General features: G+C 38.8%; 1 protein-coding gene across 2 annotated transcripts in view; it reads left to right on the forward strand.

Annotated features, from left to right (window-relative positions):
• The window catches only part of DMGDH (dimethylglycine dehydrogenase), a 74,538-nt gene extending 55,204 nt beyond the window's left edge, over positions 1-19,334 (forward strand). For both annotated transcript variants that reach the window (XM_010834596.1, XM_010834597.1), the window contains exons 15-16: positions 12,477-12,611; positions 18,192-19,334. In XM_010834596.1, the coding sequence (XP_010832898.1) occupies positions 12,477-12,611; positions 18,192-18,407 (351 nt within the window). In that variant the 3' untranslated portion in view covers positions 18,408-19,334. The remainder of the gene's footprint in view (positions 1-12,476; positions 12,612-18,191) is intronic.
• The last annotated feature ends 1,477 nt before the right edge of the window (positions 19,335-20,811 follow it).

Raw genomic sequence — 20,811 nt, forward strand, 5'->3', positions numbered from 1 at the left:
TGTAAGAGGGTTCCCTTTCCTCCACACCCTCTCCAGCATTTATTGCTTGTAGACTTTTGGATCGCAGCCCAGATGCCTTTCATTTATTTTTCTTACCTTATTGTACCAGCTAGAACCTCTACTGGTTGAAACTGCAACAAATAGAAGTGGTCAGAGCAGACATGCTTATCTTGTTTCCCAATTTTAGATGCAAAACATTCATCATCATCATCAGTCTTTCATCATTAAGTATGCTGTTTGCTGTAAGTTTTTCATAGAGAAAGCTGTAGGGTTTTCATAGATGCTGTTTGTCAGGTTGAGGAGACTCCTTTCTGTTTTTAGTACTAGAAGTTTTGTTTTTTGTTTTGTTTTAAAATTAGGAATATTAGATTTTGACAAGTGCTTTTTCTGGATCCATTGAGATCATCATATGGCTTTTCTTTTTTGTTATATGATGAATCGCATTTATTCTCAAATGTTAACCCAATTTTAATTTTGCCATAAAATCCATGTAGTAATGATGTATTATGTGTTTCGATGTTATTGGGTTTTATTTGATAATTTTAAAACAAATTTTGTAGCTACATCTTCTTTATAGGATGTGTTACTGCTTGCAACTATTTCGTTCATATTTCTTGATCTTTTGATATAATCTTCTTGAGTACAGGCTCTGGTAATACAAAATACATTTTCAGCATTCTATCCCCAACACCTATCAGGGCTGGCATGTAGCAGATGAAGATAATGCCAGAGAAGTATTGGGACCTCATCATGCAGGGTCTCATCTGCCAGGCTGGGGAGTCTGGAGTGTATCCTGGAGACACTGAGAAGACTTTAAAGGATTTTGTGCAAGGAATGACATTCTAGTGATGGAAAACAGATTAAGAGGGATTTACTCTGATAAGTGGGAGATCATTTTCCCAAACTGAAGCAATCCAATGGAGAGATATTGAGGGCTTCAACTAAGGCAGTGGCCACAGGATGGAGAAGAAAGAGGTATGAATGATGATAAGAAGGTAGGATGGAGACCACATGAAGGACTGTTTGTGAAGGGAGTGGAAAACAGGATCTAGGATCCTGTTAATGAACTAGGAAACACAGGTGGGGTGTGATTGAGAGGTTGGAAGGACTGTGAGATGTGGGGGGGAGGGGGGGGCTATGGGACAGCCAAGTGGAGAGTCTCAGTGGCAGCTGAGCACATGAGTTTGGAGACTGCTCTGAAAGTATGGATTTGGATCATTCATATGTAGGTGGCAATTAAAGCCAGGGGAGTTCTGGGATCCCTTCTATAGCACCCTGTACTTACCTCTACTATGATATTTTCACACCCAATAATACTGGCTGCCTCCTCAGCAAGACTCTGAGCTCCTGAGGACAGAGGCTGTGTGCCACAGTTTGTACAGTCTTAGTAAGTATTTGACGGGTTTGAACCACGGCTCTGCCACCAACTGGTTCTAAAATAAACAAGTTGCCTAATCTAGAAGTGCTTCAGTTTTATCATCTCTAAAATGAAGAAAACATCCACCTTTTAAATTTGTTATAATATTAGATGAGCCAAAGAACATTTGATACCTCAATAAATGTTAGGCCTCTTCCAATCTTGTTGAATGGAATCTAATCAAATCTTCTATGGAAAACCAACTTTAGATCAAACCCTTTCAGTTTTTGAAGACCCTAGCTTTATTTCTTTGTATTTTCTTTAAAAATCATTTACTTTGCATTTAGGCTTGAGTGCTCCACTTAAAACACCAAATAGGCAATTGTTCTTCACTATAGTCTAGAGAGATGAAAGCTGTTATGAAACCTTGGTATTCTAATTGTTGCTAATGCGGTTAAGCATGAAAGTACCTCTGCTTAACTGCGGAGTACAGCACTTTGCTGTACACCTGAAACTAACACACTGGTGTTAATCAACTATGCTCCAATTTTTAAAAAAGTACATTTGATGAAGCCACAAGCTCATGTCCCTGTTTTCCTGTGAATCAAAAGACTCAAAGACTGAAAAGTACAATTTTCTTTAATATTGAATCTATTAAAAGTCATTCATTTTGAAACATCTAGTTTGGATCAGATGCTAATTAACCTAATTATTGGCCTGGCTCATGAGTCATATTTTAATTATTTTCTCCAGGTTTTAATGTATCCACACTTTTCTTCTGGTTAATAGATTCCCTTTTCTAGTTGTATCAGACTTTATCAAGAAGGAATGCTTAATTGATTAGCAGTTTTGGTTAGAAAAATGCTAGATGAATTTTTTGTTTTAAATATGCCAAGAGTAAAGAATAAAAAACTATATGAATATGAGAATATTCATTTCTAGCCAATAATAACAGACTGGAATTGCTACACTCATAGTTTAATATTTTGCTAATAAAGAGATAGGAAAACTGTGGTTATTATAAACTTACATGGAGTGTTATAAAATTCTGCCAAGAGGAAAAGGAATCAACAATGGGAAGCCTGGTTTTGAGGTTTGGTGTTAACTCACTTTGTCACTTTGGGCAATAACCTTAACTTTGGGTCTCAATTTTCTTATATAAAAAATGACCTTGCACTAAGTTTTCTGCCTGCTTAAATCCTGTATGGTTCTAATCGTGTGACAATGAAATGAATGATGGTATAATTTGTTTTGATGGGGTGGTGGGCTGGTCAGATCCATTCCCTCAATGGAACAAACCCAGTATGTGATTTTATCAGTTTAACTGTTAAGACAAACATAGACGCACATGGTATTTGACAAATGACCAGAGAAAGCTAGTTCGTTATAAGGACCATAGGTTAGTCATAATTAATTAACCTCTTCCAACAACACAAGAGAAGAATCTACACATGGTACATCACCAGATGGTCAACACCGAAATCAGATTGATTATATTCTTTGCAGCAAAGATGGAGAAGCTCTATACAGTCAGCAAAAATAAGACTGGGAGTTGACTGTAGCTCAGATCATGAACACCTTATTGTCAAATTCAGATTTAAATTGAAGAAAGTATGGAAAACCATAGACCATTCAGGTATGACCTAAATCAAATCCCTTACGATTATACAATGGAAGTGAGAAATAGATTTAAGGGACTAGATCTGATAGACAGAGTGCCTGATGAACTATGGGTGGAGGTTCGTGACATTGTACAGGAGACAGGGATCAAGATCAGCCCCAAGAAAAAGAAATGCAAAAAAGCAAAACGGCGGTCTGAGAGGTCTTACAAATAGCTGTGAAAAGAAAAGAAGCGAAAAGCAAATGAGAAAAGGAAAGACATAAGCATCTGAATGCAGAGTTCCAAAGAATAGCAAAGAGAGATAAGAAAGCCTTCCTCAGCGATCAGTGCAAAGAAATAGAGAAAAACCATAGAATGGGAAAGACTAGAGATCTCTTCAAGAAAATTAGATACCAAGGGAACATTTCATGCAAAGATGGGCTCGATAAAGGACAGAAATGGTAGGGACCTAACAGAAGCAGAAGATACTATGAAGAGGTGACAAGAATACACAGAAGAACTGTCCAAAAAAGATCTTCAAGACTCAGATAATTACGATGGTGTGATCATTCACCTAGAGCCAGACATCCTGGAATGTGAAGTCAAGAGGGCCTTAGGAAGCATCACTACGAATAAAGCTAGTGGAGGTAATGGAATTCCAGTTGAGCTATTTCAAATCCTGAAGGATGATGCTGTGAAAGTGCTGTACTCAATATGCCAGCAAATTTGAAAAACTCAGCAATGGCCTCAGGACTGGAAAAGGTCAGTTTCATTCCAATCCCTAGGAAAGGCAATGCCAAATCATGCTCAAACTACCGCACAATTGTACTCATCTCACACGCTAGTAAAGTAATGCTCAAAATTCTCCAAGCCAGACTTCAACCGTATGTGAACCATGAACTTCCAGATGTTCAAGCTGGTTTTAGAAAAGGCAGAAGAATCAGAGATCAAATTGCCACATCCGTTGAATCATCAAAAAAGCAAGAGAGTTCTAGAAAAACATCATCTATTTCTGCTTTATTGACTATGCCAAAGCCTTTGACTGTGTGGATCACAACAAACTGTGGAAAATTCTTCAACAGGTGGGAATACCAGACCACCTGACCTGCCTCTTGAGAAATCTGTATGCAGATCAGGAAGCAACAATTAGAACTGGACATGGAACAACAGACTGGTTCCATATTGGAAAAGGAGGACATCAAAGCTGTATATTGTCACCCTGCTTATTTAACTTCTATGCAGAGTACATCATGAGAAATGCTGGGCTGGATGAAGCACAAGCAAGAATCAAGATTGCAGGGAGAAATATCAATAACCTCAGATATGCAGATGACCACCCTTATGCAGGAAATGAAGAAGAACTAAAGAGCCTCTTAATGAAAGTGAAAGAGGAGAGTGAAAAAGTTGGCTTAAAACTCAACATTCAGAAAACTAAGATCATGGTACCTGGTCCCATCACTTCATGGCAAATAGGTGGGGAAACAGTGGGAGACTTTATTTTTGGGGGCTCCAAAATCACTCCAGATGGTGACTGCAGCCATGAAATTAAAAGATGCTTGCTCCTTGGAAGAAAAGTTATGACCAACTTAGCATATTAAAAAGCAGAGACATTACTTTGTCAACAAAGATCTGTCTAGTCAAGGCTATGGTTTCTCCAATAGTCACGAATGGATGTGAGAGTTGGACTATAAAGAAAGCTGAGTGCCGAAGAACTGATGCTTTTGAACTGTGGTGTTGGAGAAGACTCTTGAGAATCCCTTGGACTGCAAGGAGATTCAACCAGTCCATCCTGAAGGAAATCAGTCCTGAATATTTATTGGAAGGACTGATGTTGAAATTGAAACTCCAATACTTTGGTCACCTGATGTGAAGAACTAACTCATTTGAAAAGACCCTGATTCTGGGAAAGATTGAAGGCAGGAGGGGAAGGCGACAACCGAGGATGAGATGGTTGGATGGCATCACCGACTCAATGGACATGAGTTTGAGTTAACTCAGGGAGTTGGTGTTGGACAGGGAAGCCTGATATGCTGCAGTCTGTGGGGTTGCAAAGAGTCAGACACGACTGAGCAACTGAAATGAACTGAACTAGTTTAGTCATGGCCACGTGCTTTCCAAAGGGAGTCCCATGAGTACTGTTTTTAATGCGTGATTCCTGGCGTCATTTTAAATAGGAATTTTCCAGGAATGTGTTAAGGGGCAGTGGCGGAAGTCTGTTACCGTGGTTTCTGTCTCTGCTCTGTGACTGGTGGTAGCTGTGCTGAGCGGGCTCTCTGCCACTCCCCACGTCTCTAAATGCCAGGGTATGACCCTCACTAGTGCTATACCTGGTTTCCAAATGGACTATCTTGAAACCCAGTGTGTTACACTGACTCTCTTATGCTTTTGGAAACTTTTAAAAGGATCTTGGCCAAAAGTTAAATCACAGCGATGACTGCTTTGAGTTTTCTGATGGGTTTTGACTCCAAATGTATGAAACAGAAAAGAAGATTTTTAACGTTTCTTTCCCAGTCTGTAGGAGCCCACCACCCTGACTTCATCTCAGAACATTCCTTCCACTGCTCTTTTCAAGTTCACTTTAGCTACATGTGTGAAAACCCTCCACTGTTCTGAGAATCCCAACCCTAAATATACTGGTTTAATTGATTTCATTTCCATGTGCTTTTTGGTAATATGTGTGTTTTTAATAAAGCTAAAAAGAGATGATTAATTACATTTCACTTAAAATCCACTTAATGTTTTCATCTGTGTGGATGTTATATTTAGGATATATCACAGGTGACTGCATTAATGACTCATTGCTTTTTAAAAATTAATAGATTAACAATATAAGCCAAAACTATTTTAAGGTATAATTTCAGTGCCCCAGAAATGTTTCTCAAAGACTTTAACAGCTATTTATATAGTTAATTTGGTAGTGACTCATTAAGAAATACAGTTCTGTTCCCAGGTCATTCTGAAGATACCAATTTTAATCCCAGCACTTACCTTCAGACACATTTTCCTTTCTCATTTGTAATGAATAACTATATAATAAAGCCTATAAACTTGGGAGGACAGGCAAGTAAAATGAGACTGGACTGCTATCATCCCACTTTAAATCTTCCCAAGTCAGGGCCAAGGTTAGCTTCAGTTCAGTCGCTTAGTCATGTCCGACTCTTTATGACCCCATGGACTGCAGCACACCAGGCTTCCTTGTCCATCACCAACTCCTGGAGTTAACTCAAACTCATGTTTATTGAGTCAGTGATGCCATCCAACAATTTCATCCTCTGTCATCCCCTTCTCCTCGTGCCTTCAATCTTTCCCAGCATCAGGATCTTTTCCAATGAGTCAGTTCTTCACATCAAGTGGACAAAGTATTGGAGTTTCAACTTCAACATCGGTCCTTCCAATGAATATTCAGAACTGATTTCCTTCAGGATTGACTGGTTTGATCTCCTTGCAGCCCAAGGGACTCTCAAGAGTCTTCTCCAACACCACAGTTCAAAAGCATCAGTTCATTGATGCTCAGCTTTCTTTATGGTCCAACTCTCACATCCATATATGACTACTGGAAAAACCATGGCTTTGACTAGACAATTGTTGGCAAAGTAATGTCTCTGCTTTTTAGTATGCTGTCTAGATTGGTCATAGCTTTCCTTCCAGGGAGCAAGCATCATCTAATTTCATGGCTGCAGTCACCATCTGGAGTGATTTTGGAGCCCCAAAAAATAAAGTCTGCCATTGTTTCCATTGTTTCCCCGTCTATTTGCCATAAAGTGATGGGACTGGATGCCATGATCTTAGTTTTCTGAATGTTGAGTTTTAAGCCAACTTTTTCACTCTCCTCTTTTACTTTCATTAAGAGGCTCTTTAGTTCTTCTTCACTTTTTGCCATAAGGGTGGTGTCATCTGCATATCTGAGGTTATTGGTATTTCTCCTGGAAATCTTGATTCCAGCTTGTGCTGCATCCAGTCTGGCATTTCAGATGATGTACTCTGCATATAAGTTAAATAAGCAGGGTGACAATATGCATCCTTGACGTATTCCTTTCCCAATTTGAAACCAGTTGTTTGTTCCCTGTCTGGTTCTAACAGTTGCTTTTTGACCCACATACAGATTTCTCAGGAGACAGGTAAGGTGGTCTGGTATTCCCATCTCTTGAAGAATTTTCCACAGATTGTTTTGATGCACACAGTCAAAGGCTTTGATGTAGTCAATAAAGCAGAAGTAGATGTTTTTCTGGAACTCTCTTGCTTCTTCTATGATCCAATGGATGTTGGCAATTTGATCTCTGGTTCCTCTGCCTTTTCTAAAACCAGCTTGAACATCTGGAAGTTCATGGTTCTCGTACTGTTGAAGCCTGGCTTGGAGAATTTTGAGCATTCCTTTACTAGCATGTGAGATGAGTGCAATTGTGCATTAGTTTGAACATTCTTTGGCATTGCCCTTCTTTGGGACTGGAATGAAAACTGACCTTTTCCAGTCCTGTGGCCACTGCTGAGTTTTCCAAATTTACTGGCATATTGAGTGCAGCATTTTCACAGCATCATCTTTGAGGATTTGAAATAGCTCCGCTGGAATTCCATCACATCCACTAGCTTTGTTCATAGTGATGCTTCTTAAGTCCCAATTGACTTAACATTCCAGGATGTCTGGCTCTAGGTGAGTGATCACACCATTGGGTTATCTGAGTCATGAAGATCTTTTTTGGACAGTTCTTCTGTGTATTCTTGCCACCTCTTCTTAATATCTTCTGCTTCTGTTAGGTCCATACCATTTCTGTCCTTTATTGAGCCCAGCTTTGCATGAAATGTTCTGTTGGTATCTCTAATGTTCTCGAAGAGATCTCTAGTCTTTCCCATTCTGTTGTTTTCCTCTATTTCTTTGCATTGATCACTGAGGAAGGCTTTCTTATCTCTCCTTGCTATGGCTTCCCTGATAGCTCAGTTGGTAAAGAATCCACTTGCAATGCAGGAGACCCCAGTTTGATTCCTGGGTTAGTAAGATCCCCTGGAGAAAGGATAGGCTACCCACTCCAGTATTCTTAGGCTTACCTTCTGGCTCATCTAGGAAAGAATCTGCCTGCAATGTGGGAGACCTGAGTTCGATCCCTGGGTTGGGAAGATCCCCTGGAGAAGGTAAAGGCTACCCAGTCCACTATTCTGGCCTGGAGAATTCCCTGGACTGTATAGTCGATGGGGTCACAAAAAGTTGGACATGACTGAGCATCTTTCACTTTCATACGTTAGCTTAGGAAGCAACAATTGTCTCACAGGACAAGTGTTATCTCTTATCTGTGTTTTTTAAGTATGTGTTCCTTACATTTTTATTGTTTGAGTATTAGTTTTCATTCATCTGAGGACGATATTGCTGACAAGATCATTTCTTAATTCAGGGATATATAGGCATAGAGGTTAAGTTTCATTAATATTAACTTCCAGGACATTTTCAAATTCTTTCATGTAGTATAAAAATGTTACTGTGTAGTGAATGTCATTCAAAATAGGTTCAGAGTACCTAAAAATAATATTTTTAATTAGTTGATTTATTTTGGATTGAAATATAATTCATTTACAATGTTGTGCTAGTTTCAAGTATACAGCAAAATGATTCAGTTATACATATTTTTTTCAGATCTTTTCTCATATAGGTTAATACAGAATATTGAGTAGAATTTCCTGTGCTATACAATAGGTCCTTGTTGGTTATCTATTTTATATGTAGTTATATATATATGTTATTCCCAAGTTCCTAATTTATCCCTCCGCCTTTCCCCTTTGGCAACCATACATTTTTTTTCCATGTCTGTGAGTCTTTTTCTGTTTTGTAAAATAAGTTCATTTGTATCATTTTTTTAGATTCAACATATATGTGATATCATATATTTTTCTTTCTAAATAATTTAAAAGAAACATTTTTTAGCTATGCAGGCCAATGATAGACTCTAGGCACAATCATTTAAAAAATTCATATGGATAAAATCTAAAGCTGAGTCTCATGAAAGACCCTTAACTTTGTTAGGCCTTCTCTTCATAAGCTGGGCATAAAATCATCAGTCTTATAGAAACCTTGCAGGGATTAAATGAGCTCATGATTGTAAAGCCCTAGGCATAGTGTCTGGCACATAGCAAATGCCTAATAAATTATAAATATTAATATTACTTATCTATTATGTATTTGTTACTTTAATTTTTCTCTTTTAAAGGAAGTTTTCTGGGGTTCCCCACTTTCCTGTTTCTTGTGATTAATGGATCCCTTACATTCCTGCTTGTGTGGTTTGGTCACTAAGTTGTATCCAACTCTTTGCAACCCCATGGACTGTAGCCTACCAGGCTCAGACTCTGTCCATGGGATATCCTAGACAAGAATACTGGAGTGGGTTGCCACTTCCTTCTCCTGCTTAGACTTAGTTTAAATTGTGAATTTGCTGGAGTTGGGCTCCCCTTCCAGCACACCTTATTCCCCCACCTGCCAGCACCCCTTAAAGTCCCTCTTCTTGGAAATTGTGGTCACGGCAAGGTTTCACCACAGCTCCACTGAAGATGTGTCAGATACCGGCTTAAATAGCTCAGTGAAGGCAGCTCAAAGTAGATGAAAAGAACAGGGTTGGGACTCCTGAGATCTTGGTTCAGTGTCTTTGTCTAGGTTAACTCAAACTTCTTTTAGACCCCAAATCCACCTCTATGAATGTTGGGAAGATCGACTTATAAGTGCAAGGGCTTTTGGAGAAGGTTATTCAGACAATAGCTATCAGAAAGCCCCATCTTTCAAACCCTTTACAAAACTGTAGCTGACAGAAGGGTGCCCTAGCCCCCCTCTCTTACCCCAGAAAGAGCTAATTATACTCCTTTTTGAGCTCCCACTGTAATACCTCTATCATAGCATCTGTCTGTGGGCCTTAGACATGCATTAGACATTTTTTTTTTGTTTTAAATTTTCAAAACACTGTGATTTTAACACTCATAGAACAAGCAGAAGTAACACTGAATCACATTTCAAATTGGTATAACTTATTTGTACATGTCATATTTTACCATGTTTCCAGTAATCTCAAACTATTCTTTTTTTCTGCTGATATGTTAAAACACTAAGCAGATGAAATAATTTCAGCACTGAGCATGTTGTAATGTGGAGGGGAAGAGGTCGTATCTCCTGCGGGACCTCCCAGAGGCTGCAAGATCCTGTGGTTTTAGCTCTGAATACCCTATATCTAGTATCTGATACACAGCAGGGGCATGACAACAGTTGAGTAACAGTTGAAAGAAAATTCTTCAATAGGGACTCAGGAGAACCTCAAAGCTTCAAGATCTAAGTGAATCTCCTAACAGCAAAGATTCAGATTCCATAACAGGAGGTGAGGACTCTATTCAGGGTTTCCCAGAGCTCCAAAATTACACTGTTTAGAGCATGGCCACTCAGCATTGTGTGCATACAAGAATGTGTGTGACTTCTTTTCATTGCAATCATTCACTTCCTATATAGACAGTAACTCTAAAAACACTCCTTGTCATCATATATCCACGATAGCAAGTCTTCTTTTTAAAAAGATTACAAAAATTAAAAAAAAAAAACCTGTTGTAGAATTCTTTCTGTATTTAGACAAACATTCTAACTATAATGAACTTGGTTTGTTTTGACTTGTGTTATCCTGAATTTATCCTACATAGAATTCAGATGAACCACACTCTTTCTGTGTTTGTTGCTTTGTTTAGCCCCAGTTGTCCCAACTTAAATAACATGGATTCTAGTCTTCTTTGAATTTTTATCTGGCTTCATAATAAAGCCTGTAGTTGTCCCTCACTATCTGCATTACAGTGGAGGGGAAAGAATTGGAATTTGGTTTTATAATTCTTTTAATCTTGGCCAGTGGAAGCTTTCTTTAGCTTCCTGTATAGTCAGCAATGTAAAGTTGCAATATCCGTAGAAATCATACTGAGTTAACTTAGACTCATACATGTCTAAGTTCTGAGTCAGTAAAGGAGTGAGTTGGAGAGGCTCTCAGGCAGAGGGGGTGTGAGGACTGCCCCGGCTGCTTCACTGAGAGGTGAAGTGAAAGTGAAAATTGCTCAGTTGTGTCTGACTCTTTGCGACCCCATGGACTATACAATGCATGAAATTCTCCAGACCAGAATACTGGTAGCCTGTCCCTTCTCCAGGGGATCTTCCCAACCCAGGGATCGAACCAGGTCTCCTGCACTGCAGACAGATTCTTTACTAGCTGAGGCACAAAGGAAGCTGAGAGGTGAAGGGGCTTATTACACCCAGTCCTAAATGTTTTGTGTGTAGAAAGAGCTCCATAAATCCCAAATGTTGGTAGTGGAGGACATGTTTGGCATGAAAGAGCACTTCCTTTCTTCTTTGACCAGTAAAGAAATCAAAATGATTGTTTCCTTCCTTTTCTTTCAGAGAATAGTTAGTCTAGAACTATTTTGAGAATTTTGTCTTCCACATTATAAATCTAAGTCGTCAGAGATGTGACTTGAATATCACACATTCTTTTCCCCCTTAAGAGATGGACACATACGTGTCGAAGCCTTACCCCCCGCGCCTCACCGGGGCCAGCCATCTCCCTCTGCACCCTCAGTGCTCTTAGCCTCTGACTAGTTTCTCATGTCTGTCTCGTGTCCTTGGCATTCTCGTTGCATAGAGCTGTGTCTCCTTTACTAGCTAAGTGTCTCTGCTGAGGAGTCATGGCTCACCTGTTTGTACGGTTGGTTACTAATAAATATGAAACTCCTGAAGTTTGCATGATTCCTACTTTTCTCAATGCATAAGAGTGGACTCAAGGTCATCCCTATAGCATTGTCACTCTCACTCGCTTGCACTGCATTGGGAAGAGCCCTGAGTGTGCCCAGGGGACTGCACTAGGCATGAGACTGTCATCTGTCATGTGTTGTGGGAAAGGAGGTGGGGGGAGGTTGAAAATCGCAGCATTAGAGAATAAGCTCTTTAATCAGAATGTCTGTATCTGACTAATTTTGTAGCCCACCCAGGGCTCAGTGTGATGCCTCTCACAGCTCAATATGTTTCCTGCGTGAACTGACAATGCAACCCAGTGGGTTAATACATTCCAGGAACCCTTATTCTGAAGAAGGGGGAAAAAAGTAGATATTTTGGAGTTGCTTTAGCATCATATTTCCAAAAAGTGTATTTCCTTCTTAGGAAAGGCTTATTTCGGGTAGAAATTGAGCCACACCTTGCCCACTGCCCACCAGTCCCACAATCATCAGGCGCAAGGGTACCTTTCATAACCCACCATCACAATACCCGGCCTCGTGTATTTCTGCCTAGGTAGTTCTGGTACAATTATCAGAAGTTATTACCCTTAAGTCTCACCTATTCTGAAGCAATACATGGCCGATGCTGTCAACTGAGGACTAAGAAATATTTGTCTAGACGTTTGATCCAATCTGTATTTTTATTTAATGTGTAATTGGCGAGAAAATAGCAAAGACAAATTTAAATGCTTGCATCTCTAACCTTGTCACAGTGTCTGAGCATTCATTCATCATCATTATCTTGGATTCCTGCAGCCAGCAGACTTCATAGGAAAGCAGGCACTGAAACAGATTAAAGCCAAGGGGCTGAAACGGAGGCTGGTCTGCCTCACCTTGGCAACGGACGATGTTGATCCGGAGGGAAATGAAAGCATCTGGTATGATGGCAAGGTGAGTGCTGAAGCCCCATAGTGAGGGGCCACCGCAGTTCTGCAGCAGAAGCTCCTTGTCTGTGTTTCTGTTTACAGTTTTTTGCTAGCTATTTATCTGTTGTTGAGATGACACTCTTGGATTCAGAACTGACAGTCAAGAGACAGAGATTACTTAACTGAAAGGAAAATGTGAAATGTTGCCCATTTTGGAAAACATCATGTTCCATATGTTTTAATGAAAGACAATAAACGGCAAGACTTGAATACACTGGTCAGTGAGGAAGGTACGATTTAGAAGGTTAGGAGGTAAAATGACCTATTGACTCACCACATCCATATCAATGAATACAAGAGTAACGTTTTATAAAGAACTTGGTGTTCTGACTTAGCTTCTCTGGGATCTTTCAGAAGGAGGCAATTCTGACCTCAGCATATTAACAGAAAAAAAATTCAAATGAAAATTTTTATGACAAGGGAGGGTAGAACTTTAGAAAGTAAAGTGGAAATCTTTCAGTTCTTCAGGAGGAGTTAGATCACCTTCTTCTCCCTTTGGGATGCTACATTTCATTCTCTCTCTTGGTAAAGCTAGAGTTAGATAACTTATCAACATAACTTCACTTCCTCCCTCTTTTATGACTATTTATAAAACCACTTTGGCTCAGCATTTTGCTGTGTTTTACCCGATGTTGCCAGACAGTGTAAAGAATCTGCCTGCAATGTAGAAGATGGGGTTTGATCCTGGGGTCAGGAAGATCCCCTGGAGAAGGAAATAGCAACCCACTGCAGTATTCTTGTCTGGGAAATCCCATGGATGGAGGAGCCTGGTGGGCTACAGTCCATGGGGCTGCAATGAGTTGGCCATGTCTTAGTGACTAAACAACAAACAACAACAACAACAACAAACAACCAGACAGGGGTTATCAGGCAGGGACAATGTGGCAACCAAAGGGCCTTTAAGACTCATCTAATAGCTGTTCTGTATTGAGCAGGGTCTGCTCGGCCAACACTCACAGATTCAGAGATTCTGTGCTAAAGTGTTTTCTCATGCATTGCAGCCTACTTAATATGTTTCCATTTTCCCATCAGTTCAGTGACAAAAAGCACTGTTGTGGGGAGAGCCAGTGGGATCAAATCTTAGCTTTCAGTTTACTAAAGAAATGGCGTCTGGGCTAAGGGGTCACTTTGACATGGAGCTAACATGTACAGATTTCCTACTTGTGCTGGATATTTTTCATGTCGTTCCATTTACTTTTATTACTACCCTCTCAGATACATATGATGGTTCCTATTTAAAGATGAGGCTTTGGGATTCAGAGAGATTAAACAAGTTGCTTGAGGCCACACACTATGACATGTGGCTGGCAGAGTTGATTTCTGACCCAGGTACAGTTGGACTTAAAATTGCTTATCCTCTCTTCTAAGCCATGTTGAATTCCCCCATTTTCTCCCTTCTCTGTCTCTTATGGCCCCTGTATTCTCCTAAACACTTCATTGTATACCCACAGTTCTTGCACATCTCCATAACAGATGGATGTCATAGTTGATACTATGAAACCAGTAGATCTTTTCTCAGATCTGAAGCTTTTTCTCAAATGCCTCAGCTTTAACTGTGTTGAGTTTGCTCTTCTGTTTGTACCATACTTACTCTTAACTCACAGTCTCCACTTCCTCTTTCTGTTCCAGATCCCTGGTTCAGTCCTCTTTTCTTAATCTGTTCTTTTTCTGGTTTCAGATTTGCCCATGATCTCCACTTAAAATCCCTCTGCCATCAGCTAACGCATGAGCCTCTCTGTGTCTCGGTGTCCTTATCTGTAAAATGAAGCCACTTAGTGTGATAATGTCTAAAGTTCTTTCTGCCTCTAATTAATTTTTCCCTTGTCACTATATTTCATCCCCCACCTCATCTTTGAATTTGTTCTACATTTTTCACTCTATTCTCATTCAACTTTCTTGGTCTTCTGATATGGTCCATACCTATCCTTCTTCTGGCTGTTTCACTTGGCCATGGAATGAAGGACAGATTATGTTGTAACATTCTGTATGCAACCCCACCACTGACCATGATCCACTGACAGATTTCTAGTCATCTTAAATGTGACCATACCCAAGTTAAAAAAACTGGAATTCTATACCTTAAACTTATACAATGTTATATGTCAATGATAGCACAACAAATCTGGGAAAAAAAAGAAAAACCCTGGAAACCCAAGTTCTATTTTTAAATTTTATTTCCTTTGCCCTCTCTGTGCACTGAATTATCTTTTTATATTTTTCATCTTTCCATTACATGCCATATGTTTATAGAGCTGCCAATCCAATTGCAATTTTAGTTATTAATAATATTTCTGAGGGACTCCCCTGGTGGTGGAAATCTCGGGCAAATCTGAAACTAGGGACTTTTCTGGTGGTTAAGACATTGCCTCCCAAGGCAAGGGTTGTGGGTTCGATCCCTGGTCAGAGAGCTAAGATCCCATGTGCTACATGGCCAAAAAAGCAAGACATAAAACAGAAGCAATATTGTGGCAAATTCAAAAAAGCCTTTGCAAAAATATTTTTTAAATACTTCTCTTAAATTTCCTGGTATCAGCGTGTCTGCTCTTTGATGCTTAAATCATTTTATCATGGGGATGACCCTCTTTGACCTACTTTATACTCTAGAATGATATGAAATCTTTTTTTTTATTTTTATTTCCTGACTTTATCTGGACTTATACTACCTTTGGTATTTGATATTATATTCTTGCAGGTAGATATTTGCAATGCTAACAATAGGATTAATTTCTAGCATTGCAAATATAATTAATTTGTTTGTTCAACAAATCTGAATGTCTACTAAGTGATAGAAATATTCTAGGTACTAAGGATGCAGCAGTGAACAAAACAAATCAGACAATCACTGCCCCCATGGAGCTTATATTCTAGGGAGGGGAGAGACAAACAATGAACATTAAATAAAATAAATAGCATGTCAGAGGGTGATGAGTACTTTGGGGAAATGTTAAGTCTCGTTGGGAGATGGCAGTGCTGGAGGAACGGATTATGATTTTAAGTAAGGTTTCATTTTTAAAAATCAAGGCATAAGAGTATGCATGCTGCTGCTGCTGCAGCTAGGTCTTTTCAGTCACGTCTGACTCTGTGTGACCCCATAGACAGCAGCCCACCAGGCTCCTCTGTCCCTGGGATTCTCCAGGCAAGAACACTGGAGTGGGTTGCCATTTCCTTCTCCAAGAGTATGCATGAAAAAGGTTTTAATTAGTTAAAAAAAAAAAAAAAAACAGCTTTGCTGGGAAGTAAGTTTTGAAGAAAAACTTTTTGATAAGGAAGTTGGGAGAGTTTAGAAAGTTTTCTTTTTCATTATTAATAAACCAAAACACACAGGGATAGCCAAATAAATATATCATCCAATTTAAATCATGTTCACTCTTTCAAAGACTATTTACCATGTTCTCTTCTCTATGTCTGTTACAGGCATCTTTAAGTCTAATAATTAAGAAAAGAATGAGACAAGGCTAAAAATTAATGAAGCTTGAGTTCACAAAGAATATGAGACTCTGTTAGGCAGAGGGTGAAGACAAGTTGTTCTCATGATTCACTGAGCAAAATGAAGCAATGAATTTAATTGAATTTGGAAAATGTTAAAGTAGAATGATATAAAATTTAAGCTAGGGAAAACCTTTCCCTGGAGACATAGTAATAAGATCAAAGGAAAGACCAGAGTTCTAAAATACTCTGAGCTACCAATTCCTGGATTAGACAGAAATTAAGGGAGAAATAAAAGTAATCAAACAGAAGGTGACACATTCAATAAATATTTTAAGAATAGCATTCACAAAATAAACATGCTATTTAAGTTACCAATGCAAAAATAACTGCCAGATGAATTACTGCTGGATTTTAAGAGATCAGGAGACCTGAGGAAATAGGGCACGCAATCTCTGAAGGGGGATTGTGGGTTTTTGATCCAGTGAGTTAGGGAATTTGACCAAGAGATTTGCTTAGGATTCTTCCTGTTTTCTTAAGATGCCCAAGAAAATCAGGTTAACTTTTCCAGAGTTCCAAACGCAGATCTCTGTTTGAGAGATTTGGAAGTGAAACCAAGTTATCAGTATCTTTCAAAAAGCAATGGTTAGAACTCCCAACTACCTTGACCCAAATCCCAGCTTTATATCATGGAACTCTGAGCTAGAGTAGAAAAACTATTTTGAAACATGTGTGTTATTTCAGAAATACCTTAGCAGCTAATAATCTACCAGAGAGAAGCTTTTACTAATGAATGCATTCACTTTATAAATCACCATAATAAGTTCAGAAATTATATGGAGAGCTTCTGATTTGGGGTTTCAGTGAGATAATTAAAAACTGGGGCTGCAGAGATAGGAGCCTGTATTTAATGTCATGAATCTGTAAGCATCTAAAAGACTAGAAATGCTGTGACATGACTGTTGCCTGTTGTAGGCCCTTTGCTGAGGCAGCTAAAACATCACCAGGCTGCTTCCTGCTCATGGATGTTTCCAAGCACCAGCTATACACAACCACTGTGCTAGGCAGTGAGGCTGTAAGGATTAGTGCGACATCGTGTAGCCAGGAGAAGCCGTTTTGAGTTGGGCTATATATCATATTTTGCTTTTGTTGTCTTAGTTGTAAGATATGTGGCATTTAAATCTGTATTGTAATTTTTTGGCATTTGACTCTTTTTCTTGCATCTAGAGCTAAAGAAGATAAAGTTAACATTGATTTAAGTGCCTAGCAGTTATCAGGAATTGTTAAATGCTCTCTCTATATTCATATGGGCTTCCCTGGTGGCTCAGCTGATAAAGAATCCACCTGCAATGCGGGAGACCTGGGTTCGATCCCTGGGTTGGGAAGATCCCCTGAAGAAGGGCATGGCGACCCATGCTGGTATTCATGCCTGGAGGCTCCCCATGGACAGAGGAGGCTGGTGGGCTACAGTCCATGGGGTCTCAAAGAGTCGGACATGACTGAGCGACTAAGCACAACAACAACAATATTTATATAGAAGATTCACTTTACACTGACTGTTGATATACTAACAGTTTATTTCAGCACTCTTCTGACAGGTCATTTTCTAAATGCTAACAGGAACAGTTGGCTAAGTTTGCTTTAGGATTTTTAGGTTTTTCTCCTTTATATCTATTATTGCCATGCTAGTTTGATGGAAGAGAATTTTTTAAAGTTTAAAATGGAAATATGTCATTCTTCCTATCAAATCACTTGGCATGAAACTGAGCAAAATAAATAGATATATATTCTGAGAAATGATTTTAAACTTTCATTAATCTTCTCAAAAAAGTGAAGTTTTTCTCCTGGTATTATCCTCACAGACGGCATATCATAAAACTGTAAGTTGAACATATCTTTTGAGAGTTTTCATCTAAAGAGGAAGCACACAGTTCAGTTCAGTCACTCAGTCGTGTCTGACTCTTTGCAACCCCATGAACCACAGCATGCCAGGCCTCCCTGTCCATCACCAACTCCCGGAGTCCACCCAAACCCAAGTCCACCGAGTCGGTGATGCCGTCCACCCATCTCATCCTAGCCGTGACCAAGATGCCGAGGACGGTGGGGTCTTGTTTTTCAGGTGGTTGGCAACACGACCTCCGGGAGCTATAGTTACCGCATCCAGAAGAGTCTGGCTTTCGCGTATGTCCCTGTAGAGCTCGGTAAAGTGGGACAACAAGTTGAAGTTGAACTATTGGGCAAAAATTACCCTGCAGTTGTCATACAAGAACCCTTGGTGTTAACAGAACCAACCAGAAGCCGGCTTCAAAAAAAAGGTGGAAAGGACAAAATTTGAAAAGACTTTGAAGAGGCAAATGTATTATGGTTTCAATATGCTTGTACTCAGAATTATAACTGATTGGCTGGGGAATGGGGAAACCAAAGATTTATTTCAAAATCATCAAAATCTAAATTAAGAATTCTAAAACCTTTCTCTTGTTTTCTAAGGAAGGTAGAATAATGGATGAATGATTTACATTGTTTCAAATGAAGATACTTGAAATCAATGTTTTTGTTATCCTATATTGTTGTTTATGAAACTCCATTAGCAAAACATTTAAGCGATTGCTAACACACAACCGAAGTAGAAAACATTATATAATTTTAGAAACATTTGCATATGGTTCTTGTTAGCTGAAAACAAATTATGTTTTACATAAAAACAAATGCAGTATTGATGGATTTACTTCTTTGAGAAATACTCATTGAATAAGGTATCGTTTTAATTTTTCATAACATGTCTAGGAAGAAAACACTAAAATGTAACATTGGTATGTGTAACATTTTTATTCAGCTCCTTGAGATATTTACTTTCTTAATGACCTCCCTGAAGGCAGTTTTATGGGACATCATTATTGTCCTTTCAAAGGTTGTTTTAAACGAGAAATTGCAAAAAAGAACAGAGTCTTCCAAAGGAAGTGGTACTTGTAAACCTTCTGAGATGAAGCTGAAAAATAAATAGATTGTGCCAGGACAAACACAGCCTGAATACTGAACACCTCTCTTTGGGCAAGAATTACTGCAGGTTGACATCACATTGTGCTGTTCTGGACACCATTTCACAAACAGTTGACAAAGCAGGTCAAATAAGAGCTGAGGAGCAGACAGGATTGCCCTTACCACTGTGTATAGCAAGAAAAAAACAAGCCATTTAAAATAACTCTTTGATACGCCTCTTGAAATTATTTGCATTTAGTTGAATAAATAAAAATTTTCAAAAAAATGTAGTTTGTCATTTATCATTTGTCCTGTACACACATTTGCTGCCTAGGATGTTCAATAAATGTGTATTAAAGACAGCTGAATGTGAAGCATGATAAGATTCTGTACTTAGATTTTAAAATAATTTCTTAACTTGTAAGTTTTGAAAATGTGCCAAATTTACATGTAAATTTTTATAAAAGTAGTCATGTATTGGAACTCTTCAACATGCTATTCATTTATCTTTGGTATCTCCTCTTACATAAGAAATGAAGAAAATCCCTTTGAAAACACACATTTTCTAATTATCAAGAGTATTATCCAGATCCTTTCTCTCAGCTCTGATATAGGTATAGGTATTTTTCATTCTTTGCCTTTCTGTAGTCTAATTGCTAATTGTGTTAAAACTAATGAAACCTTTGAAAAAATTTAACACTATAGCAGTAGTACAATTTAATAGTTACCTAAGTTGTAACTTTTCAGTGATGAATTACTGGAAAATTATTGACATAAAATATTATGATATCAGACTCTAATCAAAGGAACAGTACCAGGAAGGAGAAGGCAATTGACTATGCAAAAACAAAATCCAAAAAAAATGGTCATTTTTTTAAAAAATAAAATTCAAATTTCAAAGAATGCTGGAGAAACAACAAAAGATTCTGATCTTACATTGCTAGATGAGATCAGTAAAGCAGTATTTGAATGTCTTCATCTTTTTCACCAAAAATTGGGCACTTGCTCTAAATCAATAGACTGAACAATGTCATCTGCATATCTGAGGTTATTGATATTTCTCCCGGCGATCTTGATTCCAGCTTGTGCTTCTTCCAGCTCAGCGTTTCTCATGATGTACTCTGCATATAAGTTAAATAAGCAGGGTGACAATATAACAGCCTTGACGTACTCCTTTTCCTATTTGGAACCAGTCTGTTGTTCTATGTTCAGTTCTAACTGTTGCTTCCTGACCTGCATACAAATTTCTCAAGAGGCAGGTCAGATGGTCTGGTATTCCCATCTCTTTCAGAATTTCCCACAGTCTATTGTGATCCACACAGTCAAAGGCTTTGGCACAGTCAATAAAGCAGAAATAGATGTTTTTCTGGAACTCTCTTGCTTTTTTGATGATCCAGCGGGTGTTGGCAATTTGGTCTCTGGATCCTCTGCCTTTTCTAAAACCAGCTTGAACATCTGGAAGTTCACGGTTCATGGATTGCTGAAGCCTGGCTTGGAGAATTTTGAGCATTCCTTTACTAGCGTGTGAGATGAGTACAATTGCACAGTAGTTTGAGCATTCTTTGGCATTGCCTTTCTTTGGGATTGGAATGAAAACTGACCTTTTCCAGTCCTGTGGCCACTGTTGAGTTTTCCAAATTTGCTGGCATATTGAGTACAGCACTCTCACAGCATCATCTTTCAGGATTTGAAAGAGCTCAACTGGAATTCCATCACCTCCACTAGCTTTGTTCGTAGTGATGCTTTCTAAGGCCCACTTGACT

The sequence above is a fragment of the Bison bison genome, unplaced genomic scaffold (assembly GCF_000754665.1).
Source record: "Bison bison bison isolate TAMUID 2011002044 unplaced genomic scaffold, Bison_UMD1.0 scf7180017864034, whole genome shotgun sequence".
Lineage (NCBI taxonomy): Eukaryota > Metazoa > Chordata > Mammalia > Artiodactyla > Bovidae > Bison > Bison bison.